The following is a 22503-nucleotide window of genomic DNA, read 5'->3' on the forward strand; positions in this document are numbered from 1 at the left end:
TTATTATCTTTTGTTGCCAAGGTGGGTCCATTTTCTTTTCATTATTTAGATCACATATCTAATAATATATTGGTAGGAGAGAGACTGAGGGAAGACAATTGGTACACATGCAATGAACCCAAACGCAAGTTGGGCATTGATGCTCAATGTTCAATGTTCCTTATTATTCTGCGGTTTCAAACATATGCCAAAAAGCAATGGTCGGAAGGTCAGCTGGGCAGTTCTCCTTCGACCGAGTTATTATACGGTTTGAAGTCTTACCTACAAATTATACAGATAATTTTATATATACTCGCATTGAATACGCATTGGATGTGTGATACATACATATATTTGAATTTTAAATTCATATTTAGGTTAGTTATTGAAAATCTATCCGGGATAGTTTATACATTATTCTTGTATAGAAGATTAGCTCTAAATTATACATAGTTGCTTTCTGATAAATTGAAAGAGGAGTCTAATATTTAACAACTTATACCTTGGTTTATTAAATGTATACAGCTAAAATATGATAAATAACAATTAGGGGTATTAACGAGTTGAATCGAGCTCAAGTAGTGCTATTCTCGAGTTCAAGCTTGATGCTATACAAGCCTACTTGAACTCAAGCTCAACTCGAACAATTAGAAAACTATGTAACTCAACTCGACTTGATTCAATAATATGCATTTTCAAACTCGAGCGTGAACTCGAGACTAGTCTCAAGGCTTAACAAACTCCAGGGTTCAAAATAAAATTTGAAAAAAGGCTAAAAAATTTATGATAAATTATCTAAAATCCTCATTTCTTTTTTAGTTTTTACAATATTACATTATTGCCATTTGTGAAGTTTATTGAATAGACAACACTTATGGCCAATTACCTAAAACAAAAATCCTTATTAGTCATTTCATAATTAAAATAAAAATATAATATGAACAATATACAAATAATCAAGCTACTTAACAAGCACTTGAATAGCACAAATAGAGACTCAAACTCGACTTAGTATATGTATCGCGCTACTCGATCTCGATTCGAGCATTTGACTAAGCCGCTTATGAGTTACTTGCGAGCGGCTCAACTTGCCAGCAACTCTAATAAAAATAGCCCCATTTGAATGGTAAGGCCTTGTTTGGAAAGCTATTTTCTATCACAAAAATTTTACGTTTTCCGTGAACACATTTTTCAATCAACGTTTTACCTTAAATATATCAAATCGCTATAATACATTTTTTACAATCCAAACAAGACCTAAGTTTTTTGGGTATTCGTATAAAGTTTTATTGTGATTTACTGTCGAAGTTGTAAAAAGTTTTTCAAAGTAAAAATTTTTTGTGAAGAAATTGAAAAACTTTTTAATTTTTCTTTTCCTTTTTTCCTTTCTTTTTCTTTCCTCTCTTCTTCTTCCTTCTTGCCATCACCACTACTCAGTTAATGCCAGCTGCCATCTTCACTGGCACCGGTGCCGGCCGATACCTTTGCTCTCTCTCTCTCTCTCTCTCTGCCCCTTTCATCCTTCTTCTTTTCCCTCCTCTCCTTCCCTCTCACATCATCTCCTCTTCCCCTTCCTCTACCATCCCCTCCCCTCTTCTACCACCTCCTTTTCCTTACTTGTCCGCATCCCTCTCCCTCTCCTCCTTAATCGCGCCACTACGGGAAGGGAAAGGGGGAAGGAAGCAGGTTAAAGAGATGAATTGGCGAGACAGGGGACGAGAAAGAGTAAAAGGGGAGAGAGAAAATGAGAGAATGAGGAAGGGAGAAAGAGGAGGACAGAGAGAAAAAGAGATGAGAAAAGAAGAAAAAAATAGAGGAGCAGCCGGCGACAATGATGATGAGTTGAAGTGGGAGGGAGAGGAGGAAGAAAGATAAAAAAAAAGAATGGTAAAACTTTTTTTGTATGTTTTAGGGTATTTTGATGTGTACATTTTAAAAATTCTGGAGAGTTTTTTAAGGTTTCTATACCTAAATTTTTTTTATAAAAAACTTACAGAATAAAAACTCGTAAAAAAACTGAAGTGCCAAACAGGACTAATGTTGGAGCAACATGTTAAGTAGAGTACCTGAGAATGTAGTGCTTAAGGTTTCTTAACCTTTGAGTACCTGAGAATGCAGTGCTTAAGGTTTCTTGCCCTTGCGCCTTTTTGCTTTCGAGACACTATTCGACGGTGAGGGTTATACTTTTCCTTAAGCATGGTATTTAAGGACAGCATTTACCATATAGGGAGATTACAATGCTCGAATTAATCGGTAAAACGTCACTTTTACTTACTATATAATCAAATTATGATTAACAAATTCATTTACCAAAGATTATTTACCATATAATCGAGTTTGAATGACGGTTACTTACTATAAAGTTAAACTACACGTCACACATTGATTTAAAAAAATTTGCTTACCATATAGGCTAAATTACATTTATCCAACGTGACGTTACTTACTTTGTACTTGATTTACAATTAATGTGTTAATTTGCAAGCTAAGCATTATTTATCATATAGTAGTAGTGCAAATGTAAGTTTTCACACTGCTTATGACACTAATGTTGTAAATATTTTTTTTTTTACATTAATCAATTTAATTACATGTCAAATGTACAAAACAAAAATTCAAATTTTAGATGGAAATTATGTCTCAGGCATTACAACTTGAGAGAATAAGAGTTAATATGAAAATAAAATACAATGGATGTTTTTTCTTTTTAATTTTTTTTTGCGGCAAGGAAGGGAGGGGTGGAATTTAGACAGTAATATAATTGGATCCACTCTTTTGCTTACCATATTGTCGAATGATGACCTAGGATTATAAATTGGATAGCACTTGCAGTATAGTTGAATTACAAATTCCTGAACTATGGAGCACAGTTGTTAAACTTGGCTTTATTTGGTAGTTCGACCAATCGACTCGGTAAATCAGCTCCAAAATTGGGTTTGGGTTGATAGTTGAACCAGTTGAAAAGTCAATAAATTGTCAATTCAAAGGTGAAAATAAAACTCCACTAGTTTAATGGATCAGGGTACAACCGGTTGCCACTTTTAAATGGTGTAACATTTTTTGGATGAGGCATAATTTTACGTGAATTATTAGTAAAACTTTGCAATAGAAATGTAATTATTATGCATGGAACCCACATGAATAGTAATGTAATATCATGTCTCTGTTATAAGGATGTAGAAGTAATTTACAAAGCATTGAAAAAATATTATATCATTCAGGGACAGTTGATCGATCTGGCAGTGATTTCTATCCCACGTCTTGGTTCAATCACCAATTCATGAGTATATTGTTTTTAATAATTTAAATACTTATTTTATTGTATAATGTACCTATCAGTTAAGCTACTTAATCACGGTTGAACCACACCCCCATTGAGCAATCCACTTGCCTGGTTAATGACCGATTTGGGTTTTATAACAATGCCCTAAAGACTTATGCTTCATGTTTTCTATCATTGGGGCAAATCCAATTGGACCATTCAGAAATCGGACGGAACTAAATCACCACTGAATTAGACAGGTGGATATTGCAACTACTGGATCCTTTTTAAGAAGAAGCCACATTATAAGTCACAATTATGGGGGGAAAAGTTAGAATGCCAAGTGACTTGGTTCTATCCTTGGGATTTCGAATTAGTGGTTAAATAAAGGTCATCCATCATAAGGGACTATATCTTTTTGCTCTTTGAGTACCAAATTATATGCCCTATCAAAATTTTTGATAAATTTGTGACCGCGTTTTTGATATAGTACATTGAATGTATTCTAACATTGAGAAAATTGTTCAAAATGTTTATGTCCACACTTTATAACCTTCAACCTTTTAAATATTTTATTCAACATTTGAAGTTTTAAAAAAAATGTTTTAAACTTGAATATTGTCCAAGCAAAAGACTATCACCTTCAGAAAAAAAAGGGGGGGGGGGGCTCCTAACCATACATTTCAAACATTTGAAGGTTAAAAACACAAAAGTTAAACTAACAAGATGAAACTGGGGTAATGATTTCACAAATGTAAGTGCATAATAATAAATTCAAAACAAGTTGAAGAAACTGTGGTAGCAGTACAACTCTTAAAATAAATAGAGGGCCAAAAGAAAATTTTGATACATAAAACTTCTATAACTTAGAAGACAAAACAAAGACTAAGACTTGGAACGTATCGCTACCTTTTGAGGAAACACGAAACTTCACCATCGTATGCAAGTTCATTGCGCCCGTGAACCTTTCTGGAAGGGCTTCAAAAGTGCAGTGGACGCCTTTGCTAGGTGTCCAATAATTGTTTTCACATCCTTGGGATAGAAATACAACCGCTGTGTTGACTTTTTTTTTTTTTTTTTTTTTTTTTCGATACGATACTTCCTATACTATACTATGGGAAGGGAGAGGGCTTGAAAAAGTCTCGGAGTAATCCGAAAAAGACTGAACCACTACCGGATTAGATGGGTGCACTACGCATCCGTCTGAATTTTTTAAGTAAGGTCACATTTAATTGTGACAAATTGAACCTTGCCTCCCATCCCATCAAGCCTTAATGGCCCAAAGGCTGGTGGTTACAACCGCTGTGTTGACTGCTCCTGTATTCTTTGAATTAGTCTCCTACATTTTTTCCTTTGTCTTTTTAATTAGGAACATAAATGCTTTTGTTATTTACTTGCTTCTTTATACTAATAATGTTGTTTGTAATATACTTGAAAGAGTTAATCTTACGTGTTGAATGCATAATACATATACAAAATTTGAAATTTAAATTTAAATTTAAATTATTTGCCATGCATGTAATGTTGACAGCATATACACTATCAGTATATTAGAAGATTAATTCTACTTTCTATGCCTAATTAATTTAGCTAACAATCAAAGTTATGAGATTAATAAATTTCTTTTTTGTAATTTAATCAATAGTAATGTTCTTTCATTTTTTATTAGCATTATACCACTTCAATTGGAATTATTTTAGGAGTTCGTGTATATATATATATATATATATATATATATCCCTCCATATGGATTAAGGGCATCTCCAGTTGATTCTATTTAATTGTTGTAATTCTTACAACTTTTGATATAAATTCGTATAACTTTCATGTAATTGTGGATTAGTTGTATAAGTTGATCATATCTTTTACGCTAAAGTTGTAACATTCTACACTAAACGTTGTATGAATTATACAATTGGACGGAACTAAACAAAACTTCAATTAAAGAGACTCTGATCCTCTTCCAATCAAGAAATGACCAAAATACATTATTATTATTGTTTGCAGCTATATTTATTGGAGCATAAATTTAAGAAGCGTGCGTACAAAATACTTCCCATCTCAGTGCGGATTGATTTTCTTTCACTTTAGTTCTCCCCGAGGCATGGAGGATTAAGGGGCCATTCCACCAGTTTTTCCATAGCTGTCTACTTAGGTTGCTTAATGTTAAAGCTCGTGTTCAACTTGACATTTTATAATTTGCTTAGGACAACTCAGGCATGAAAAAAAATAATTATTATTGAATGAGTCTGATCTGATTTTGCTTCAGCTTCGACTAATAAATTGTTCCACTAATTATAAGAGCCAACCAGAGGAATCTCAACTTGCTTGCATTGATCTAATCCAATGCTTAATTCTTAATGCATCCATTGTATGTGGTTGCTTGCTTAGTTTCTTTTTTATTAACTGGGTTAATCGCACTCTATCCCCTTTAAGTATGGTCATTTCTCAATTTACCCCCCAACGTTTATTTTTTCACAGTTTACCCTCTCCGTCAGTCCAGCTAAGCAATTGCATCGTTAAAAACTTCAAGATGCCGAAATTGCCATTGGAAGAGAGCTGTTTGTTTTGGCTGACTAAAATGTCCCTCAATGAGTTATAAAAAGGGATGTCTGATGCTTTTTAGCCTATTTTTTCTCTTTCATGCTTCCATCTAGTTGCAGCCTATTTTTCCTCTTTCATCTCAACAGATCCAATAGCTCCTAAAATTTTTCTTTGTCAACCAAAAGTATCATAAAAATGTCACAAAGTGGTTCAAATAACATTGAAAGATCGCCCCAAAAAATGTGTGAATATGGTAAAGAGGCACCATTGTGCACCTCTTGGATACTTGAAAATCCAAGAAGCAGATTTTACTGCAGCTCAAATTACAATGTAAGAATTTTTCATTAATAATCTGCTATTATTGTCTTTAATTTTGCTCTATACATGAATAAGTCAAAAAGAGTTTTAGACAGTTATATTTTCTTTTTATTTAGAACCGGCATATATGTGAGCACTTTTCATGGGTAGATAGAGGAGAGAGAAAAGATGGAGGGAAAAGTGGCTCGTAGAGGAGAGAGAAAAGATGACCCACAATTAAAAAAGGTTCTGTACCTTTTATCTTCCGAATTTCTTTTTTTTTTTGTCCCATGTGCCAGATGGAGGGAAATTTCCCTCCTCTATTATTCCAGGGTAATTTTGGAAACTTTTCTTTATCCCCTTCATAAACCTAGAGATATGAATATTTTGGGTTGTTCATTATTTTCTTAAGGGTATTACTGTCTTTTCATTATTCTGTTTATTTCCATTTGGATTGACCATTAGTCTTTGGGGTAAACTGTAAAAAAATAAACGTTGGGGGGTAAATTAAAAAATAGCTCATACGTAAAAGGGATAAAGTGCGATTAACCCTTATTAACTCCACGTCTGTTTGGACAGTAAGAAAAAGAGCAAAAGATGCACGTCCGGTGTGAAAATGACAGAATACATGAACAATTATGTGTTCAGGAGAAAGAAGTGGCCAACTTGAATCATTTTCTATTTGAGGGATTGTTGTTGTTGTTGTTGTACCAAAAAATCAACTCTCACGTTTCGTAATTCAATCTTCAGTGAAACATTTTGATATTGTCCTAATTACTAGATGAAAGTAATTGCACGAAATAAAAGTTACCTCCAAAACCTCAAAATCACCGAAAAGCATGAAGATCTGAAGATGGGCTATCGCAAGAATTCTTTTTCTTGAAAAGCAATGGTAAAAATTCACTTTGCTTCAGATTAAGTTGACAATCGACAAAGCTTCCCCAGAAGCACACATCTTTATGCAAGTATACATCTTGATTTGGTCATCCATATACAGTCCATGGAACATATGATCCTTTGGATTTCACAGCTCCATCATCGGATATGGCACGCTTTCAACTTGCTCATTTTTATAATCAAACCAACCCATCCACTATGGCAAATTCATGTTTTTCTGCTAGAAATTCAGTTAACTTAGCCATGGGATTCTCAGATTCTCGCTCGCTCTCTGTTTTTTTTTTTTTTTAAGCCCAACCACATGGATCCATTCATGATGATGGAGAAGAAGGATCTAATTCCACAGTTTCTCATGACCCCTAAGCAAGTTTTCACCTGGGACGTTCTCTGTCTCGTGTTTCCATGCATTTCCAGCTCATCCACTTGGCAACTTGCATGCCCATCTGCCACGTATCAATTGTAGGGATCAGGCCTTTTGCAAAATTGCACCATGCAATGTATACATAAAAACCATAAATGTTCATGTAGCCACTGAACTTTTTGAATAGTCAAGATTTGGCCACTTAATGATTAATAGTATGTTTTTGCTCACTGAACTATCAAAAGTATAAATTTTGGGTCATTCTGTTTGATTCTACCATTAACTCTGACATATCTAATTATGAATAGTATGTCTCGTAAGTCCTGCAAATCTTAGGTCCGGCAAAATTAACGGTGAAATCAGACGAAGTGGTCCAAAATTTATATTTTTGATAGTTCAGTGGGTAAAAGCATTACTATTAAATAATTGAGCAACCAAAATTCGATTATTTGAAAAGTTTAATGACTACTCAGGTAATTTTCTCTAAATGTAAACATTAAAATAATAAATATCAAAACTAATACAATACTAATATGTAAAAACACAACAAATTTTTTGCACAAATTTCAATGAATGAGAAAATTTATTGTATTTTTATACATTGTTATGGTAGTGTTTATATTTATTATTTTAGTATTTGCATTTATTCTGGTAGTGTCTATATTGGGTCTTACAATCGCTGCTACTGACAATTGTAATGGTCCTTGATCCCAATTAGTATAATAATTGTTTTTTGATTTCTTTTCTTTCCTTTTTTTGCTAAGTAAAAGAAATTGCTTATTGAAAGCGTGGAAAAAAACTACAAAAATTAGTTTTCTTACATTTGAGATTGTAGATTTTCAGCCCTTAAACAAAAATAACTGTATACAATGCATTGATTTGGTGGTTATTGACAATTTAACAATTTCGCCTAACCTTCTTCTAGCCCACCTAATTGCACAGATTCCATCAAGTAACGGAGAAAATTACCCCAATATATGCAAATAGGCTGAAAACCAAAGCGATCTACTTTTTTGCCATTTGTACATGGATTAATCTTATATATACTATCCATGTATACACTATCACCATTAGATATATGTCACATGTACAAAATTTGAATTTTAAATTTAAAATTTATTCATGTGTTATCCATTTAACCGTGATAGTGTATATACTGACAGTGTATATAAAATTTACTCTTTTTACATTGCGCTAAAATTCTTCATAAATAAGTATACAAGTCTTGTGAACCTTCTCTACTGTAGAACTAACTGGCACCGGAGGTTTTTGTACCCAAAATTCTGCAAATAAATAGACTACATGATTTTATTTGAGAAATTTCGCAAATCAATTTATGCTTTATAGGGACAGGATTCGCCTATTTTTGTCTTCGATTGCAGGATTGAGTCACAAATTCTTTATCATACTTCTGTTGTCTGCTATGACCTTTTCTTTGGCCTCAAAAATAAAGTCAAGTGCAAGTACCGTAACTTGACTTATAAGCATGGTTATTAGACTTGACCGAGCCGTCATCACTGAAATGATCAATATCAAGATAACATTTGGGAACAAGATATCGCACGACTTCAAAAGTTGCCGGCTTTTGAAGTTATTGTGGGGATTAGATTTATTTGTAAAAAAATCTTACTTTCGTAAGAAAATTTGGGAACAAGATAACATGACTTCGGCATACATAAATCGTCGAGAACTTCACCGAATCACTGAGAACTCGATTAAAAATTCTCCGACCCAGATAAAAATGGTTAAATCACATTGAATTGCCCTGAGTCATCCCGAATTTAGCATATTTTGTTTATATTATTTTGTTTCTTTTGCTAATTTTTTATTATTTTCGTTTAGCATAATTCTTTTATATTATACATAATTTTTAAAATATTAAATGATTCAAAATTTGCGTCTCACTAAAATCGCAACCAATATGCCCAAACTAATGTGGAACGGTTCAGACCGCATCCGCGATTTTGAAGCATGCTTATAAGGCCGAATTTCCCCACCATATATGCAATTGTCACCTTGTCGCCAATTTCTAATCTGATTTAGGAAATTTTGGCATGGATTCCTCTTTGATTGCTGCGTTGTGGGAACGGGACATCGAGACTTTGACATCTCTGTTGAAAAGTAATTGCAAATGGATGAGAAACTAGGGAATACCACCAGTTTTTCACTTTTTTGTAGCGACATTTCTACACTTCGTTACGATAAAAAAACATACTCGGATGGTGGATCAATTTGTTGTTTATGAAAAACTGAGTAACACTTGCCCCCTTGAAGGTGGGAGTAACAACGCTTTATGCCCCTCAACAATGAAAGTAACAGGCAGTTTATCCACTCGAAATATTTTCATTTGGTGTTTATATCAAGTATTCCACTTGGAAAAGCAAAAAAAAAAAAAAATTGCTTAAATCTATTGACAATATTACCCTTATATTGTAATTTTATCTTTAGTCAAATAGATCCTACGGAAGCATAAGTTATAAGACCATTTGTGTAATAGATTAATCCATGACACTATATATTAGTAGGTAACATATATAATATATTAACATATAAAATTCGACAATTTGGTTGTTAATCAGGAATCAGTAAATCTAATTAATATCCATTCTCAGGCTGTTTTACCAAATGTTAAAGTAATCGAATTTGAATATGTATCTTGAAATTGTTTTACCAAACTTTAAAATTTAGATATCATTCAATTTTATCAATTTTTCAATTTTTTTCGAAGCTTGAACATCCAAAAATATGAGCTTTTTTTTTAAGAAATCCTTTAGTGCAACATATGGCTCTTATTCCTCAATATATATCCTTTATAAATCACCGTTATTTTATCAAAAGCATGAGGATACATTATTGTTTATCAATACCATAAGAGTAAAATTGTCAACGTATTTTTTTTTATTTTTCTCAATAAATGTTCTTTATAAATTTGGATTAATCTTCTATACGTGACAATATATACACTATCTCTATTGGATGCATGATAATTTATCTGAATTTAAATTTTATTTATGTGTTATACTTCTTACCGTAAAAGCATAAACATTATCGGTGTATATAAAATTAACTCTATAAACTTTCTGTTATTTAGCAATAGCACGAGGGTTCGTTATTTATCAATAGTATAAGGGTAAATTTATCAACTTATTTAAGCGGTCCGTCTTTCCGCATTTTTCAAAAGCAATGCTTGTCACAAATACCAAACAAAATATTTCAAATGGACAAAATTCCTATTATTTTCATTGATGGAAAACGATAGGTCAAGTTTACTCAACTCACGATTTTATCATACAAAACACTTTGAATAAAGCAAAGATTCAAAGTAGGCAGCTGGACTTTAGTTACAAAACAGTAGAAAAAGGACATGGGTTTTGACGAATTTCTTTTTTTTAATGCCGGAAATATTCCAGCAGGTTGATACTGAACACCTGGAAACCTTTTATCTGTGACAATGCACAAGGGAATAGGATCCTTCCATCTTCTTCTTTTCTTTTACAGTAAAGCAAGGCGCATACTACATGGTAATAGGAACCTGAGCTTATCCCGTCATCTTGATTCTATTCTTTTCTTTTTTTTTTTTTTTCTTTTTTTGCATTACGTCATCTTGATTGTTGAATACTTACGCAACATGTTTTCTTTAAATTATCCAATGAACTTTTTTATAAATTTTAATGGTGCGTTTGGACACGATATTTATTTGGATAAATATTTATTCTTGCATCATAAATACATTTTTTTCGATCACCTCTTCATGTTCTCAGTCATATTTTTTAAAAAAAAAAATCACAGAAAATCTTATCAAATTAATGAGCAGGCTAAAATATATTTTGATTTCTTATGAGATATAAAATAAAAAAAAAAAACTACAGGATTCTTTTCATTAGACATAACATGACAAATTATAAGCAACGTAATGATTAAGCATAATGTATAAATGGACGAAACACGGTAGCCGTTCAAAGGTCATCACGAAATGTGCAACACGTTGCTGTGCTCTAGTCAATTGGATTAGTTGAAATTCCGGCCTGCTCGAAAGGCAGGAGACATTGATGCGACCAGACATTTTGTGAGTAGGAAGATAATACTCCACCTCCAGAATCAATCAACCCATCCAATACAGCTTTAAAACTCTACTTGGGGATGGCCCGTTTGTCCTTGATTTTAATATTTTGAAAAATTTCATCAACAGGTTGCATAAACACTTGTCTGGATCGATGATAGTTCACCGAATTTTTCTTGATCTCTTTAGATCCCCTCTTCCTAGTGTAGAATATGAGTAGTTGTAACATAAAATCGATCGTGTTGACAAGAAAAAAAAAATCAATCCATTCAACTTTCTCAGCCGATTGTGAAACACCATTTCTTATTTTTACGCCACATCCATCTTCCCAATTTTTTTAAATTGCGCACACTCAATCTACAGGATTCATAATTACTTCTCTTACTACAAGACCCTTACCTAACCACGTCTAGATCCAACTCTACCCAAACTTTTCTGGTTCACCCCAACATTTCATACTTGTTCAACTGTTGATGAGCAGTTTTTGGATATCAAATAGACCTCCCAGAAGGTGATTTTAATATGGTCAATTTATCCCCTTTTGCAATCAGTTTAGCTACATCACTTACTACTCTAGTTAATTGTCCACCCTTTCAAAGTGTGATTTTTATGCTATGCATGGCCGTAATTGAGGGCATATCGGTTAAAGTATATTCTTCTTTTTGATCAATCAAAAACCCTTTCCCAAACTGTACAAGTTTCTTACAAAAGGATACTGACTTTTTGGATGTAGACGGTGATATCTATGCAAATGGATATATGAATTCAAATCTGCCAAATGACTCCTACAGTTCCTCGAGTGTCAATTAGGCTTTATGACGTAGATTCCACAGACCCGAGTTTAAGAGCATACATACAGGATTGGGCTCCCATTTGGACTGTTAAATTTTATAGAAACGTATATTATATAGCAATTTGATGTACATTTGATAAAGAAATAATTAAAAAATATGTTCATGAAAACGTGAAAATCTTTTGAAAACAATTGATTTTCCAAACAAGACAGTTTCTAAGTTTTTAACTATGGGATCAAACACTCGCTCGTAAGAATATTGGGGTTTAGGAGTTAGGACCCTATTTGAGATCTGGTTCAATCCCATAATTGATACTTATTTTGTATTTAATATTACATATATAGTGAAACTTTTCTTGACCCAAAAACAATATTTTATATATATAGTTATAAAATTAGACATAAATTATGAATTATAGACATATGTTATGATTGTCATGCATCTAAATCTGACAAATAAATATTTATACAAATACTTATTCGAGCCAAGTTTTAGTTGGTCCGAATCTAACGGAACCTGGACTCGCTCACAAATGATATCTTATATTTAGGCCCACCCAAAAGCACCTAAAGCTCGGTACCAAAGTTTTCGGGTCACATGATCTAAATTCGGCCTAACCCAGGCTGACTGACTGATTTACAGCTGCACAAGGGGGGCCAGCCCACTATGCACTAAGAAGATAATTTCTTTCTCCTTCATGTGCCATGATTACCGGATCCAATGCCATTCCTAGCATTGGATTCTTGACAAAGAAACGGGCTCTCACGCCCCGTTTGTCTCCACAGAATAGGAGAAAAAAAAAAAAAGGAAAGGAAAAGAAATAGAAAGATAAGATTTTGATGCTTGAATTGATTTTTGAGGAGGAAAAAGAAAAGATATAAGGTCTAGTTATTTTTTGTCGGCGTGCTTTCCATCCAAAAGTGGATAGAAACAAAGGCAAAGGAAACCAAGACTAATGAATATTTTTAAATTTCCTAAAAAATTTTATGTCTTTGCAAATTAGACTTCTAAATCGTGGATAAAAACGTACTTAACGCATGATAGTTTCCTTCCATTTCCTTTCCTAATCCAAACAATAATATTTTCAATATTTCCTTTCTTTCACTGTCTCCTTGCCTTTCTTTTCCACTGGAGTCCTCTCATTTCCCTTCCCTTCAATCCAAACGGTGCCTAAGTGATTGCAGGAAACTCCTCGAAAGCACTCGCAGCTGGAAATGCAAGGATAGGTTCCATACCCCTTTACTTGTTTGTGTTTGTGCATTGAACCATCTAGCTGTTCTAGTTTCATCAGAAGCTAGCCAGATATCTTGCAATAAGAAAAAGATGTGCAGTGTTCCCTGGGAAACTAATTGTCCAGTAGCATTAGGAAAGGTCGTCCAGATCAAACTTTTGGGATTCTTGAACAGCTATAGAGCAGGAATCTGCTTCACATAAATCCTCAATGTGAGCTAAAGACGCTTGCAAAGCAGACGTGGACACTTAGTGGAGAATGTTCCCAATAATTGACTAGCAACAAGGTCCTGATGCAGCAAAGAGCAACAGTAACAAAGGAAGACCATTTGCTGCATGACTAAATACCATCAATCATCACTATCAACAAGGACAAAGAGCACACCAACTTGGTTGCTGGATTTGGGGCAGGGACGGTCATACTGATGACCATCCTTGCACGGTTAAGGGCCAAGATTGGCCCTCAAAATTTTGTGCGGCTGAGATTACACCATGTAACTCGATTTCCGCACCAAGTGTGGGGCCCACCACTATCTGTTGTGAAAATACATCCTGTGAAAAAAAAGTTACACAATGTACAAAGAAAGTTACGCGCAGTTGATTATCAACTAAAATTGGCAGGGACGGTTGCACCTGCAACCGTCCGTGCCTCGAGTCCCTTGGTTGCTCCATATGTCGGTATAAACATTTGGACATCTTTGGTAAAATTTCATGCAAGTTACAATAACAAAGGAATAATGAGAGTCGACAAATGTATCTCATCTATGACAACTCAATCGTACAGTCCCTCCTGCTCCCAAATATCAACAAGAAAATCTACCACTTCCTGTCATTCATTTAACCCAAGGATAATCAGAGGAGCACTTTCATATCCATAACCAAAGATAAACAGTTTTGCAACAGACTTACTGGTAGAGGGATGGGCTGAGGAAAAGGTTTATTGGTACCAAGCAGACTCTCGTAAGTTGCATTCCACCTGGAACCAAAAAAAAAAAAAAAAAGAAGATACCTTCAGCATTAGGAAATAATACAGGAGCACAAGTATTATTTGAGGGGATGCTGTCGAGGTTGGATTCTAATAGTTACAAACTTGGAAAGCTGAAGAAAGTAAATCTTGAAAATGTGAAGTCAATTGGCCCAAATATAGATAAATGTTCTTTTCTCCTGTCGTAGTTTTCCTGATGCCTACCCTAATTTGGGCTCTTGAGGTTGCTTGGGTCTTTTGGACTCCTTGTCTCCAATCCACAGCTGCCTTGTCTGATTCCAAAGGAAAAGTCCTGCTCAAAAACATATGTACAAGCATATGATAAATAAGAATGATGCAAAGGGTAGAATTGAACTAAATTTAAAAATCAGCTATGCCAGACGAGACTCACCATGATTTACAAACTCAGTAGGGTTGCTAGTGCTGCTGCTGGTACCCTGCTGGTCAAGAGTCAGATTCGAAGTGCTAATTGAAGAAACACTTCTTTGGGATGGAAATGCACTATTCTCCATTTCATATGTGCTGCTACTCCAAAAATCCTCTTTTATGCTGGGTCTTTTTACCCGATGACCTTGAATTTTAAGCCCCTTGGATGGCTCATCCACAGATATTATAAGTGGCGGCTTAGTACAACATCCAAAACAACCTCTGCTCTGTTGGAATCAGGTTTGCAACCACAAAAAATGATTAGTACACACATTTGAGTATACAACATATACAAAATACAAACTATCTCAAGCACTATAAATTCCAACACCTGAAGATAAATGCTTTTTGCCAAGACCTAACAATACCATCTTCCGGAAGGTTCAAATAACTTTAGCTTAACGAACCACCGCAAGTACTATTTCATAGGTTTACACATAAAAATATATAGAGATAAACATATGTACTTAAAATTGTAAAAATCTAGGTTAGGTTCTTAGTTCAAGCAGAATTCTATTTTCATGCATTATGTGAGCATATATGCACATCAAGCTGGAACCTATGCAAATAAACTTTGAAATTATTGTGGTTGCAGATTTTCCAGGTTATAACTAAGTTGACTCAAACATGAAATCCTCCTTAGAATAGATATATATGCACAATATCTAGCCAGCTTGAGAATTCTATACCATGCATTTTGTAGGATCAAAGAACCAAAGAAGAATAAACAGGGATTTTCACTTAGGTAATGTTGAATCTATAACAGAAGATGCACCATAACAATGCATCCCATATACAAGAGTTTCAGCTTTTTCCAAAGACACAAACTTCCGCAATGGTCAATGTAGGAAGAAGACTCACTGGAACGCTTTACCTGTATCTGAGAATACTACAAGTATTCCAACGTTCAATCTTAACCTTCAACACTAAGAAAATCAATAATTTTAACCACCACTGACAAAGGAACCTCCCACAAGCGACATAAGTTTTTAACCAAGGCCATAGTTCAAAGTGCAGATCATTGTCAATAGTTATACAACTCCTCAGTGAATCAATAAAAAAAACCAGACAGTAATTTAAGATCCCCTACAGTAAAATATCCTCACTTCAAATCAAATATTGTAATTAGCTTTTCTGACATCTAAACATGGCCAAGATCATCCAATCACACTTCCTACAGAAGAAATGAAAAGATTTTGTAGAAGCATGATTCTCTCTCTAAAAGAAAAGGAAACCTATTCCAAGAAGAGCAACATCCTCCCCAGAAATTTTGCTAAAAGTTCAGGCAGAAAGTAAGCCATTTTCTACTGGGCAGCAAACCCGTATTGCTTATGAGAGGAATACCACAGGACATCTCATGCTTCTTTTAAGACAGCAAGGCAAAAGAAAAGTTGCATCCTCAATAACATAGAGCATAACAGGTAAAACAAAAAATTACAAGCACCATCCTTAATTTGAGCAAAGAAACTCTAGCATATCAACCCAATCCAGAAGCAAAGATACACAGAATGCAGTTCACCGTAATCTCTTACACTGAAGAGGGCTCTGCATTTCTCTTTCAGCTTTCTCATCATTAAACCAGTAAGAGCTTGAAAATAACCTCCAATATACAAGCACAAAGAAAAAAGAGGCTTCCTTCTGAGGCAAGCCTCAAATTGAATCCATAAACAACATCTACTACTCATTTCTACCAATCTTCCACTAGCGTTAACCTTTGATCCTAAAGCTAAAGCAATAGGAAATACGTATGGGAAACAAATATAGTACCGTGAACAACAAACACTCGAAACTTCGCAGTACACAAGCAAAGCCAAACAAACAAAAAGATCCCAAGTTTTCTGTTCACTTCACACACTATTATTGCCTTGCTTAGACTAAAAGCAAACAAAAAGATTCCTACCCACAATAAAAGAAAAGTGAGAGGTACGCAATTAAAGTCTTAACTGACATAGGTTCTTGATTATACAGAGAGAAAAGCTAAGAACAATAGTAATAAATAAAAAAAAAAAGAGAAAAACTTTTATTCCTCAAATTGGCCTTCTTTCTTTCCCTTATTGAAACAAGACAAACAGAGCTCAAAATTCCACCCCATCACATCCCTTTACTAAAAAGTTTTGTCAGCCGAAATAGTGAACTTCCACCAAAGACCCAGAATTATTGGAGTATAAAATTCAAAGATGAAAGGTAGGGAAAGGTAATATGAAAGAGTTGTACTTTATGCCTTTCTGATTATACCTTTAAGTTTCAACCCATGATTCCTTTTAACAAAGTGTCGTCCGCGTACGCAACGAATTTCTAGGACAAACCCCAGAATAACCAAGGTAGACAAATGAAAATCGAATGGAAGAGAAATGGGAAAAAAGTGAGTTATACTCTTTGCTTTGCTTGTTGTACCTTAAGTTGGCTGCACTGGTTTTTACTAGGCAAACAGAATGAGAGATGGTGATAAACTCATAAACACAAATCATAGAGTAGTACCGTACTGGCAGTTGAAGCAAAGATTGGAAACGAAAATACTGACCCCATGCATGCAAAGATATTATAGATCCAGGAGGGCAAGGGCAACAGTAATCTACACAGTTGCATTCAGCAGATTGAGAGAGGAAAACACTGCACCCAGAATAACCATCAAAGAGAGAAACAAAATCCCTGCAAGGATAGATGATGGGTATTTTGCTATTTAGTACTAATGTTAGTGCTGAAGCGGCTATTGAAGGAAGAATGAAAGGGGAAGCAAGAAAGAGAGAGAGCAGGGAAAGCGGAGCGGATGGGAACTGGGGAAGTGTGAAATGGGGGAAAATGGCAAAGGACGGTGAGGAAGTCGGTTGGGATGGCTGCTAGTGGTAGTGGTGGATTGAGCTACGGCCACTTGTGCTGAGTGAAAAGGACTGCATTGCCCCTCGGGTGCGTCATCGGTCATGGGTTTATTTCACATTTTGGTGAAAATTTTCTTGGGTTTTTTTTTTTTTTTTTTTTTTGGGTTTTTGTGTTTTGAATCTCAAAGTGTTTTCTTGTGTTTGGTAACTTTATAATTATGTGGTAAAAACCAATTGGTTTCTTCTTTTCTTTATTACTGTAAAATTAACTTACAAGGGTCCTTAAAAAAAGTAAGTTATGATGGAAAATACTAATAATAATAAACTTTTCTTTTTTAAAAAAATAAAAAGGACGAGATATAAGAAGCTGAAAAGGAGAAAAAGAAAATTTAAACCTAAAAAGTCCTATTAAGAAAAGTTAGATATAGCTGTGGTGGATTTCATGGCTAGAAGATTACAACATCTTTATTCTTCTTCGTCTCCGTTTGGATTGACCTATTTTTTTAAAAATAAAATTTTTAAATACAATATTACAATAATATATAAATAAAAATAATTTTAAAAAATTTCATCCCATATAATATTTCAAAAAATATCTAATAATAAAAGCTTTTCATATACACTGTTACAGTAAAATATTTCAAAAACATCAGTTAATTCAAACGGTGGAAGTGGGACGAGACAACTTAATCCCAATAAACAAATAATCATGGCTCCACCTAATTTTTTTAGCAAACTGGGCCTAAGGTCCCCATTTTTCTTTTGGTGTGGATCTTAAAATATACAATGAGAACCAAAATAATTGATCCCGTCCTTCAGCTTTATGCGGTTCTGGATTTTTGTGTCCTGTAGACATGGCTAAACTAAACAGCCACCCACTTCTGTAACAAAAAGTTATTCCTATTTTGGATTCTATATATAGAATAATAATAATCACAAGTCCCATGCACTAAGGGAATTGTGGATTTCTTCCCCCCCCCCCCCCCCCAAAAAAAAAAAAAAGGTGGACTTTTTTTGGGTTCAATGAGGGCTTTAAATCGAATAACGAGGAAAGAAAGTTTGAGAGTTTTGAGTTGGGTTTTAAGAGTTAAAAAAGAGCTGACCCATAAGCATACGCAGCTGGACCATAACAGTTTGCTACAGTAAGAGACTCATTAATTCGGTTCAGGTTTGTACGTTGGATTCATCTTATGACTAAACTATCCATCCGCAGGCAATTTGGTTACGTATTGGCCCAAGAGCAAGCACCTGTTAAGTAACCATCCACTCGCAATGCGGAGCTATTGTGCCTAATTTACGGTACACTAGTTTTTTCAGCCTCACGCGATGCGTGAGGATGCCCTGAGTCTATGTTAATCAAGATCAAATGAAGGCAAGTGAATTAATGTAAAATGGTTATATATTTAATACATGATAGGTGCTAATAAATGTGGGGAAACAATCTTTCAAGTGAGAGTCGCTATAGTCCACATATTTAGCTCTAGGTGCTCTAAATGTTACAAAGAATAGCATTATCATCACTTAGTGGTCATTAAAAACTGACCATCAAATTTTAATTGCATAAAAACATTTCTCATATGCATAATTTCCTAAAATAAAACAAGCCTCAGGAAAAAATTCAAAAATAGACAATGGGAAAAAGGACAAAACAAATAATTATAGTACTATGATTTACAGCCAAGAACTACTTATAAAGCAGGTAGTTGGGGACCTACTTATAAAGCATGTAGTTGGAAAACCACATGAGCCAAGAACTACTTATAAATTACTGCCAGATGAGCAAGTTTCTTATAAATTTTCTTACTTTCACATATCATGGAACCCCCATAAACAAGTAGTTTTCTTGTCCTTCTTGTCCCTTAAACTATATTCTGATCCTGTCAAACAAATAGCATAAATGACCTTAGCTGAACAAATAATTTGTTATTAAAACTTTTTTCAGCAAAAGAATAACCCTGATCAAGAGAGGGGGTATTGGGAATAGAAATTGAGAGTTTGAAAGGCAAGGAAGAGGAGAAGGCAGCTGTGGTGGTGAGAAGTTGAGAGTTGTAAGCTCTGAGATTGGGAATAGAAATTGGCGATATGGGTTGAACATAAAACAGTGACTTGGCTTTGTAGCTCATTTCAGCCTCATTAGATAAGCTACGCCCAGTCATAACCATCTAGATCAAGGACATTGGTTAACTGCAGAGTTTTTTTTTTTTTTAAAGCTGAAATACAATTAGCAATATGCAGTAACTTGCAGATGGAAAGTACCTTTAAGTTGTACTCCATCATAGAGCCTGCCTTCTTACTCAGCAAAGCCAATGCCTTTGTTGAACAAGAACTCAAGAAAATCAATAAGTACAAATTTGATGTACCAAAAGAAATATGTACCAGTCCATGCTCTAAGTTTATGCTTTTTAGTGTGCCGCTTAACAAAAAGCATCAAATCCCACTGCATTTAACAGCAAAATACACCAAAAAAAAACTCCAGTTAACAATCTAAACTCTACAAGAATGAGCCTAAACAGGAGAACTAATCAATGATCAGTTGCTTCTCTATTTTGTATTTAACTACCATGAGAATAACAGGCAATCATTTGCATTTTCTTCTTCTTCTTTTTCATTTTTTTAATGAGTTTAAAGATAAGAAGAAGGATTATCCAGCTATCCCTTAAAATTACAATTAAATACAAACCTTTTGAGAATTTTTTTTCATCCAAGTATAGACATAATCTGCAAGTACCGCAAAAACTTTGAGGGAAAAAAACATACGAAAAAGTGGCAAAGGTTTAAAAGAATACCTCAGGCAGTGAATAAGGTCTCTGAATTCCAAATCTTTTCAGCAATAAGGTCAATAAGTAGTTTCCCCCAAAAAATCAGTGAGATAGAAAGGTGTGAATACGAGCTATTCGGTTTGGTGGATAATCGAATAATCAGAGGGGAGGGGAATGGGTGGGTTATGGAACGATCAAAATTTACACCCCACCGCCTACTTCTGGCCTTGTATATCAATGGAGCGACGATATTGCCCTGAACCTCTTCTTCGAATGTCACATTGTAAAAGCCACTGGAGTTGCTAAAAATTACTCTATAACCGGTCTATGTCTACTGTCCATGGAAGAGTAACGGGAGAAATCTAGAGGATGAGGTACAAGATGGCTTGACATATGGCCCCCCCAACCAAGACAGGAGGGCACCGTGGTGGTGCTACAGAGGGAGAGCAGAAAGAATTCTAGGGTCTGAACTTTGGAGCAGGAGGGCAAGCCCAGACAATTTATATAAACCTCTATATAAACCTCAATGATTGGAGAACAGACATGCACGACAATCAACAAAAGCAGAATAATACCAGACCAATTATACCTTATATCTAACACTTGGGCATTAAGTCTCATAAGATCCCGAAAAAGGATTGAATTAACAAAATCAAATTGCGCTCGATGGAGAGAATTAAATATAAGATAGGTATATATTTTTACCACAAAATTAGATTTTCAAACTCTGCCGATCACAGGAAAATGGCAGAGTGGAAGAGTAAAGATAGTAAAAGGCTGAATTTACATAAGCATTGCCCACTAATATCGACTCATAAGAGAAAGAAAGCTGCTGAGCTCGGTTGTTCTAGTTAGGAAGAGGGGCGATTGCAGAACAAGAAGAGCGATGAAATGAAGGCTAGAGCTCGTTGGTAGGATGCTTTCCTTTGCCTTACCCTATATCTATCTCTTCAGGTAGAGGTCTTGGAAGCAAGCTCGGGGCGCACACGGAGCAGCCTTTTTCAGTCATGAAAAAGCGGTCTCGACACCACGACGCAAAAGCTCGGCTCTGCTCTACCGCCCGGGGGATTGTTAAGGGGGGCAGCTCTCACTATAGCTGTCCCAAACTCACCGGCCACAAGAAAGCCACGCGGACAGCATCGAAGTTTCAAAGCCATGCAGACAGCTAGGCGCATGGCGGTCCTTTCTCTTGTCGAAGAAAAGAAGCAATTCTTTCTCTTGTCACCCACAACAAAGCCACGCGGATAGCAGGAAATTTTCAGCAAAGCCAAAGCCATGCTGACAGCAGCAAAGCCACGCGGACAGACAGCATCGAAGTTCCAAAGCCATGCCACGCGGACAGCACCGAAGTTCCAAAGCCATGCAGACAGCTAGGCGCATGGCGGTCCTTTCTTTTGTCGAAGAAAAGAAGCAATTCTTTCTCTTGTTGCCCACAACAAAGCCACGCGGATAGCAGGAAATTTTCAGCAAAGCCAAAGCCATGCAGACAGCAGCAAAGCCACGCGGACAGACAGCATCGAAGTTCTTTCTATCGTCGCCCACACCACTGAATGACAAATGCCACCACCACTGCATGATAACAGACCAAACTGCCCCTCAAGCTCACACAAATCACGCTATAACCTGCCCATTTTCACTGTAGCAAAGCCAACTGACGCTTTTAGTATAGTAAAGATTTGATAAAATTAAAGTTTGGAAAATAAAATCTTAAATTTAAATTTATTAAATTGTTAAGTATGGCTTTGTTTGGATTCACTAGTTTTTCAAAAATTAATTTTTTAAATACTATAAAATTTTTTAAAAAGTACTCTAAAGAGTAGTCTAAATTTTTTTTAATATTAAAAAAAATATCTCAAAATATATTTTAAAAACTCTACTACTCTTAAATATTTCAATATATTTTCTAAAAATATCCCAAAATAGACTGTAAAAACTCTGCTACAGTAAAAATTTTTAAAAACACCCTCAAAAATAGCTAATCCAGATTTGATATATTTGAATATTTGAATGTATATCAGATTGAGTGATAGATGAACAACTTATCACTTATTTTTTAGAGTAAGTTTTGGTTTATAATTCAGTGTCACTTAATT

General features: G+C 34.9%; 1 protein-coding gene across 4 annotated transcripts; it reads right to left on the bottom strand.

Moving 5' to 3' along the window:
• Positions 1-14000: 14000 nt before the first annotated feature.
• Positions 14001-21641, bottom strand: LOC113704407 (uncharacterized). Of its 4 annotated transcripts, XM_072062208.1 has the most exons (6): positions 20438-21641; positions 19908-20088; positions 14801-15062; positions 14614-14701; positions 14334-14400; positions 14001-14250 (listed from the first exon to the last, which is right to left on the bottom strand). In XM_072062208.1, the coding sequence occupies exons 2-6, from the start codon at positions 19926-19928 to the stop codon at positions 14197-14199; spliced, it is 492 nt and encodes a 163-aa protein (XP_071918309.1). In that variant the 5' UTR covers positions 19929-20088; positions 20438-21641; the 3' UTR covers positions 14001-14196. The 4 variants fall into 4 exon arrangements, with proteins under 4 accessions (XP_071918309.1, XP_027082113.1, XP_027082114.1 ...); XM_027226312.2 differs by lacking the exons at positions 19908-20088; positions 20438-21641 and adding an exon at positions 17357-18633 and having other exon boundaries at positions 14801-15057; XM_027226313.2 differs by lacking the exons at positions 19908-20088; positions 20438-21641 and adding an exon at positions 17357-18633.
• Between the last annotated feature and the right edge of the window lie 862 nt (positions 21642-22503).

This window comes from Coffea arabica, chromosome 8e, assembly GCF_036785885.1.
Source record: "Coffea arabica cultivar ET-39 chromosome 8e, Coffea Arabica ET-39 HiFi, whole genome shotgun sequence".
NCBI classification, from domain to species: Eukaryota; Viridiplantae; Streptophyta; class Magnoliopsida; order Gentianales; family Rubiaceae; genus Coffea; species Coffea arabica.